Genomic DNA, 7,285 nt, shown 5'->3' with positions numbered 1-7,285 from the left:
CTATTATTAAACGGATACCCATAGGGTTGACCGGTAATCGAGTTGACTAGGTGTATGTAGAGAGGCTCATACAAAGTAAGGAGTTTGACCCTCCCCTTGACTGGGTCTTTGGCTAGTCAAATATGAGGTGGGTCGGTCATTTTGGTCGGCCTGTAAGGACGACCATCCTTAAACTCGATCGGCTATTGAGTGACTGGACACGCTGTCTCTTTAATTCAAGAGTAAAGCTCTGAACCCCTTATGTTCGACCGGTTTAAGGGTCGGTCGGCCCTCTCCTACATGACTTGTTCTCCGCTCAGGATGGTCCTGAGAGCATTAGCGTTGGGCAACTAATCAGAGCCAGGTGAGGAGATGTTCTCCTTCATTAATTTTGACTGTCACGTCACCTTGATTTTAACCATCACATCATCTCCTAGGTCTGCTCGTTATAACCCGTATCATAAGTTAAAATCAAGATCATATTATTACTCCTACATAACACAAAATAATGATAACATTCAAGTTCTTAATTGCAGTGGATATATGACCCCTGAGTACTTAGGAGATAGATATGTTTCATTCAAGTCAGATGTCTTTAGTTTCAGTGTGATAGTAGTAGAAAGCTTAAGCGGTAAGAGGAATAAAGTCTTCAGTCAAACAAATACAAAGTTAAATCTTTTAGCACATGTAAGTGTAGTTTCAAATAAATAAGCCTTTATGTATATCGTTATTTCTTAGAGCCAAATTTTAGTTTTTATTTGATTGTAGGCCTATAAACTTTGGAAGGACGGTGGATCTTTGAAAATTCTTGATGATTCTTTAGATTTCTTATACCCAACAATAGAAATCATACAATGCATCCAAATAGCTCTTTTGTGTGTGCAAGACAACTGCAAAGATAGGCCAACAATGGTAGAGGTTATGGTGGTGTAGGCAAGTGAGAATCAACTTCTAACCCCACTAAAGCAACCTGTAATGACATCAACCTCAACCAGTAGTGAAGGAGATTTAACTACAGAATAAATGAGTCTCACTGGGTGACAGGCTGATGAGGTTAAATGAGTTCCTTTGATTCTTATTGATCATACTTTTGTCATATCAAAGTTCATAAAAATCAACTTCTGCATAAATCATCACGATCATAGAGAATATCATGAATATTAATGATTGGCCAACATTTCCAATTATCTTTTCTTTTATAATTTTGATGTTTTCTCATTCTGTAATTTTCAATATCATCTTATGTGATTTCTGTGTTGATGAGGGGTTGCCTAAGGTGAAATGTTAATAGTTACTTTTTTTTCTCATTATGTGCCAAGTCATTTCAATATTGTTTTATAGTAAACTTTATATAGTGATCCAGGACTTTGATAATGCCAAATATTGATAAGATAATAACAAAATACATATTTCATCTGTTGGGTTTTTTGGGCCGCAAAAATTACTTTTTGCGTTACGGAAACCTCGAAATCCCTGTCACTGGATCCGTGCGAAGAATAAAATTTCATATACATGTTTTCTACTCCTAGATCTATACTAGATCTACAAGATCAGAGGGTATACCTTTGAAGCGAAGCCCTTCGCGTAATCCCGCTCGTCCTATGTTCGCCGGATCTCGAGAGTATCAAGGTAGATACTCCTCTATGCGTATCCACACGAACAAATCGATGGAGGAGAAACTTTAGAGTGTGCTAGCACTCTATGAAGTTTCAGCCAAGGGTGGAGAAGAGGGAGAGAAGGAAGAGCTTGAGGAAGAAGAAGATGGAGTTACCACATAAAATGACACTCCTCACAAGCACTAAAGTGGTCGGCCACTTTTCATGAGGAGTTATATACTCCATGGAATTTCAAAAGTCAAAAACTCTTGATCTCCCTCATGAAGTGGCACACACATGTGCTAGCCTTGATGATGTGGCACATCACCATTAGTCACTTAATGTCAACTCACCAATGAGGTGACAAATGGTCAAGTCAAACTTGACCCTTCATCTTCCTCTCAAGTCAAGTCAAACTCGACCACTTCTCTCCCTGGTTGATTTAATCTAACTATTGGTTCAAGTCAATTTTAATTTAATGAATCTCTATTAATTGAATTAAATTAATTAAATGAGTCTAAGTCTAAATTAGACTCACTTAATACATGAACCAAATTGAGTCCAACTCAATTAGCACAATTTGGATTACTCTTAATCCAATTTGGTTCATCACATGAACCTAATCCTTTAGGTTCATCAAATGAACCTAATCTCCATCTAATTGTCCTTTGTGTGTGACCCTATAGGTTCTTATAACGTTGGCAATACTCCTAAACTCATTTAGAAGCATAAGTAATGAGCGGTCTCTAGTAACACATCATTACTACCCAAGTTATAAGAATGTTGAGATCCAACATTACCTTGTGACTACTAATTGTGACTCCTCACAATATATGACAAGTGTCCTTCTATCCTTGACATTCAATGTGAGGCATAGACCGTGTCATCCTCTAATCAATCTAAATCTTGAATCCCAAGTAGACTCATTCAATCAAATGAGCTCAATATCTCATATTGACTCATTTGGGCATGACCATGCACTTAGTGGTCTTACTCTATCAAGAATATCGATGTCACTCCCGTCATATAGGAGGGATAGATCCCATCTACATCACTCACATCACTCCGCATAATTTGTTACATACCCAGTAATCGCCTTTATAGTCCACCTAGTTACGGGTGACGTTTGACGAAGCCAAAGTACGTAACTCCTTATGTAGAGAACTATGGTGACTTCAGGTCCAAGGACTAGTAGTCATACTAATAGTCACATGAGAAAGTATATGACACTCATATAACGATCCATGATACTTTCTCATGGCGGGTCATTCAGTATACATTCTACAATGCACACCCATGTGTCAACTTGATATCTCCATATCCATGACTTGTGAGATCAAGTCATCGAGTTGACCTACATGCTAGTCTTGTCGCATTAACATTGTCCCTGAATGTTAATACTCGACTAGGAATGATTAAGAGTAGTGTTCCCTATATCATCTCACTATCGGTTCAACTAACCGATTGATATAGGTAAGAACCCTCTACTCAAGGACGCTATTATACTTAGTTATTTGGTACCAATACAAGTATAATAACCAAAATAAATGTCTTTATTTATATACAAGAATATGATACAACGAGTCCATACAACAATCATCAAATGATTGACTCTAGGACTCTAACTAACATCATCGACCTACAAGTGTGACGCTCATTTCGTTGGTGGTGAAACCACCTTCGCTACTAGTTGATGTTATATCAGGTTGCATAACCGGAGTAAAGAGTTGGTCATCACTTGTTAACATCGCCATCACTTTTGTCATGGTTGGCCTATCGTTACTATTATCTTGTACACATAGAAGACTCATTTGGATACAACGTAGAACTTCTTCCGTTGGATATGATTGATTTAATGTATCATCAACAATCTCTAAAGATCTTTCTTCTTTCCAAAGTTTATTCACCTGCAATATTGTAGGAAACATACTTTAAAATTTTAGATAGTATGATGTAGAGACGAAAGATTATTTATATTGAAATTAATACTTACATATCCTAAAAGATTTAAATTTGTATCAGTTTGACTAGTTTGACTGAATACTCTATTCTTCTTTCCACTTATGATTTCGAGTACTATCACACCGAAGCTAAACACATCTGACTTGAATGAAAAAACTCCACGTGATAAGTATTCAGGTGCCATATAACCACTACAAAAAAAAAATAAATGGATAGGGTGAGAAAAATTGAGATAACTTAATATTTCTTTATTACTTTTCCTCCCAATCTTCTCCTATATATTTAATCAAATCATGTGAACTCAATCTAAAAGACTTACAATGTTCCGACTGGTCTCGTTGTTGCATCCTCAAGAGCATTATCTCCTTCAAATATCCTTGCAATGCCAAAATCTGAAATCTTTGGATTCATATCCTTGTCAAGGAGAATATTGCTCGGCTTAAGATCACGATGAATGACTTTCAATCTAGAGTCTTGATGCAAGTATAGAAGTCCTCGAGCGATCCCAATTATAATATTCAAACGTCTTTGCCAATTTAGTAATGAGCTTTTAGCCTTATCTGGAGATTAAGATTTACAGGATCAGATAAATGTGTTGCCATTTGTGAAGGTAATAAAACTAAGGAACGTGAGAAAATAAAATATACTGACCATAAATAAAGGCATCAAGACTCTTATTTTCCATGTATTCAAGTATCATAAGTCGCTCATCTCCTTTAATGCAGTAGCCTAGAAGACGAACCAGGTTTATATGTTGTAACTTGGCTATCACGGAGAGTTCATTTAGGAACTCATTTGGGCCTTGTGAGGAGTATCTTGATAATTTTTTTACAGCAATCTTCTCTCCATTTTCCAATTCACCCTAACAAGTAGTACCTTTCTCTTCAATTTTACAGGTTTGAAAGACTATATTTATTTTTCTGATACTGAAAGTCTTCTTACCTTGTAAACAGCACCAAATCCCCCTTCCCCAAGTTTGTTTTCTTCGGAAAAATCATTTGTTGCAACTTTTATAGTATGCAAATCATATGAAGGAAGTACATCCAATGCGCTGATCGAACCTGGCACAAGGATCACACTATGAATTAGTAATTTTTCTTCTTAGAAAGTTGAGAATTGAGTGATTAATCTAAATAAATTTGACTCAATCCTTTTTAAATCCAAAGTAACTTTGAAAAACTAGCAGTATTGTTGTATAAAGCATTGTGCAAGACCTTTCTCTACATTTGGAAGCTGCAATTGCAATCTGCAGGTCGATGCTCTGTTTCTCCTCCTCCTAGCGAGTACACCTACACTGCACAGCAAAAAAAATCCCAGCAACACCGAAATGACTATCGCCCACACGAGCTTCTTCCAATTTGACGTTGACGATCCTGCAGGAAAAGAAAAAGAAGGAAAATAGATGATTAAATATAATGTTACTCTGATCATCCAATTTCATGAACGCATAACTCGACTACCTGAAAGCCTAATGTACAAATCGTCTCCTCCGTCGACAAAATTTCTGAGATCCAACAGGTCACCGCGCCAAGTTATGCAGCCATAAGGCCCATTGATCACCGCAAATGCGACGCAGGAGCAATCATCCAAGCACAATTTCTTGCACGAATCCAGACTAATGTTGCCTCCTGAGGTTGCATTCTCAGTGTCTGGCACCTTCACGCTCGGCTCCTTCCAAAACTTGTTCGACGAGCAACTCAGGGGTTCCATCCTCTCGCATCCGACGACGGTTTTGTTCTCAAACCCTACCAAGCAACGACAGTAGCTTGAGAGGTAGCCCCTTGTGCAAAGTTTGTTGCGGCCGCAACGATTGTAGTTATCGCAGTCGTCGGCCAGAAGCGATAAAAAAGAAGTCCACTCTACCCCAGCAAAAATCAAAAGCTGGATCTTTCCGTTGGTATTCACTAGCAGCCGCAATAACCCTGGAGATCGAGTCTGATATTCATCGATGAAGTAGGTTTGGTTATTCTGGTTGGACACGTATGTGAAGTTTACGTACATCCCGATGTCGTTCCCCATCATTGGAAGGCCGACGAACCATTGCCCGTTCCATGGCCCAGTGCGGCCGAATTTGACGGATCCATTCACACTCAGCAAGAAAAAATCAGGAACATTATACGTCTCCATCTTGAGGATGAACTTGCCCGGAGAAGGGTCCGTGGCACTCATCCATGACACGAGCTGCCGCGTAGTGTTGGTTCCGAAATCGAATCCTACCTTCATGCCAGGGAGAAGAGTATCACACGCATGGTCGAAGCTCTGCCATAGATTTCTTGTAGAGCCGTCAGTCAGCACGAGGTTTCCTGAGTCTAAAAGCTGCAAACGTGCAGCATTGGATGTTCCTGTCGACCAAACCTTTGTTCCTTTCTCAAATAAGATTAGATTTCCGTCGGAAGTCAGATTCAACGATGCCATGGATGTGTTGACAGATTTATTCCTATTGGCGACCCATACTACTTTGTTTTCTGTTGGTGGGTGATTGTAGTACCAAATTCCTATGTATGCAGTCGCAGAATCGTTTATCGGACTGAAGAAGCCGAGTTGGAACACGCTCCCCGTCGAGATCAATGTCTGGCCATCGATAAGTGAGTTATTCCCCATCAATATATCCTCTGTACAAAAGTCGATAAATAAACAAATGAATCAAATCCTTCCGTCATCATAAACGTATGACCTATAAATGGATATCAAATTGTGTTACAATTTCTCCTCAAACAGGACGATCTATCAGGTTTCCAAATCGGCGAAGTACACTTATTTCACTAGGCAAAAAATATCATGTAAACGAGGCCTAATATAACTCGACCGCTCAGTTCGTTTTGAAATGAAGGATATTAAAGTATTACTTTATGGTAAACTTTCCATAGATCCTGAGGCTTTGACGATGCCAAATAAATAAATAAGCAGATAACAAATGGACAAAAATTCTACGGTTTTATAATCGAATTTAATTCTGGACTAATTTTTTTTTCTTAAACATACCAGACGAGGATTGGCCAAGTAGAAAGAATGTCTCCGCCAGTAGTACTATTTCCAGAAAGTGTAGAAGAAAGAGCTGCATCCGCGCCATGGAAGTTTAAGGATCTGCGTTGCCTGCACCTGCAACACTTTAGAAGATGATGATAGTGGAGGAAGTCTCTAGTCAACTGATTTGTACTATGTTTGGAATACCTGAAAGGAGCGTGTGGCTGCAGATTGGAAAAATAATAGAAAGAAACAACACGGAATATCGTATATCTCTTTCAGTTAATTAAGTCCATTTATTTTATATGAGCTGTGATACCTTATGTTCCAAAACTTTATTTAATTCCTTTAAATCTGTGGGAAGGAATGGATGTTGAGCTTAAGTGTTTAGGAGGTGTAAGAGAGAAATGAGAGAACAAAATATACTTAAGTTGTAGTTTTAATTTTCTATTGAAACTCATGAATTGAACTTGTCCATTATAAGGAAGGGTAAGATTTAGCCTTCGTTACCCATGGAAAGAGAGATTTTCTTACACTCCGAATTAGGATATAAGGAAGGTGAAGGGAAAATAAAAGATTTTTTATTCCAATTTTATCCTTGTTCATAATAGTTTAAGAAATGTTCCAATTTCTAATTTTGCTATGTCGCCGGAGTCCAATTTCCTCGCCTTATTCATAGCTCGCTTGCTGCCAGATTATTAGAGGAGGGGCTCCGACACGTCTTCTAACTGAATTGAAGGGAGAAACCATTTTTGTCATCAAAATTTAAGAAGATATCTACTATT

General features: G+C 38.2%; 1 protein-coding gene across 1 annotated transcript; it reads right to left on the bottom strand.

Annotated features, from left to right (window-relative positions):
- Nucleotides 1–3,193: 3,193 nt before the first annotated feature.
- On the bottom strand, nucleotides 3,194–6,639 carry LOC122042071 (receptor-like serine/threonine-protein kinase SD1-7). Its single transcript, XM_042602009.1, has 8 exons — nucleotides 6,519–6,639; nucleotides 4,997–6,148; nucleotides 4,751–4,909; nucleotides 4,479–4,597; nucleotides 4,188–4,398; nucleotides 3,856–4,096; nucleotides 3,568–3,727; nucleotides 3,194–3,481 (listed from the first exon to the last, which is right to left on the bottom strand). Exons 1-8 carry the CDS (start codon nucleotides 6,604–6,606, stop codon nucleotides 3,206–3,208), a joined length of 2,406 nt encoding a protein of 801 aa, XP_042457943.1. The 5' UTR covers nucleotides 6,607–6,639; the 3' UTR covers nucleotides 3,194–3,205.
- Nucleotides 6,640–7,285: the final 646 nt, after the last annotated feature.

This window comes from Zingiber officinale, chromosome 2A (genome assembly GCF_018446385.1).
Source record: "Zingiber officinale cultivar Zhangliang chromosome 2A, Zo_v1.1, whole genome shotgun sequence".
Lineage (NCBI taxonomy): Eukaryota > Viridiplantae > Streptophyta > Magnoliopsida > Zingiberales > Zingiberaceae > Zingiber > Zingiber officinale.
The sequence above is the reverse complement of the archived record's forward strand: the minus strand, read 5'-3'. Positions and strand labels throughout refer to the sequence as shown.

Bases quoted from the DNA above. Each gene is read 5' to 3' on its own strand.
- LOC122042071 (XM_042602009.1), bottom strand. From the start codon at position 6,606: ATGGCGCGGATGCAGCTCTTTCTTCTACACTTTCTGGAAATAGTACTA. The intron at 6,149-6,518 runs GTATGTTTAAGA...ACTTTTGTACAG, and splicing joins ACTTGGCCAATCCTCGTCTG to AGGATATATTGATGGGGAAT. The intron at 4,399-4,478 runs GTAAGAAGACTT...ACTACTTGTTAG, and splicing joins GATTTGGTGCTGTTTACAAG to GGTGAATTGGAAAATGGAGA.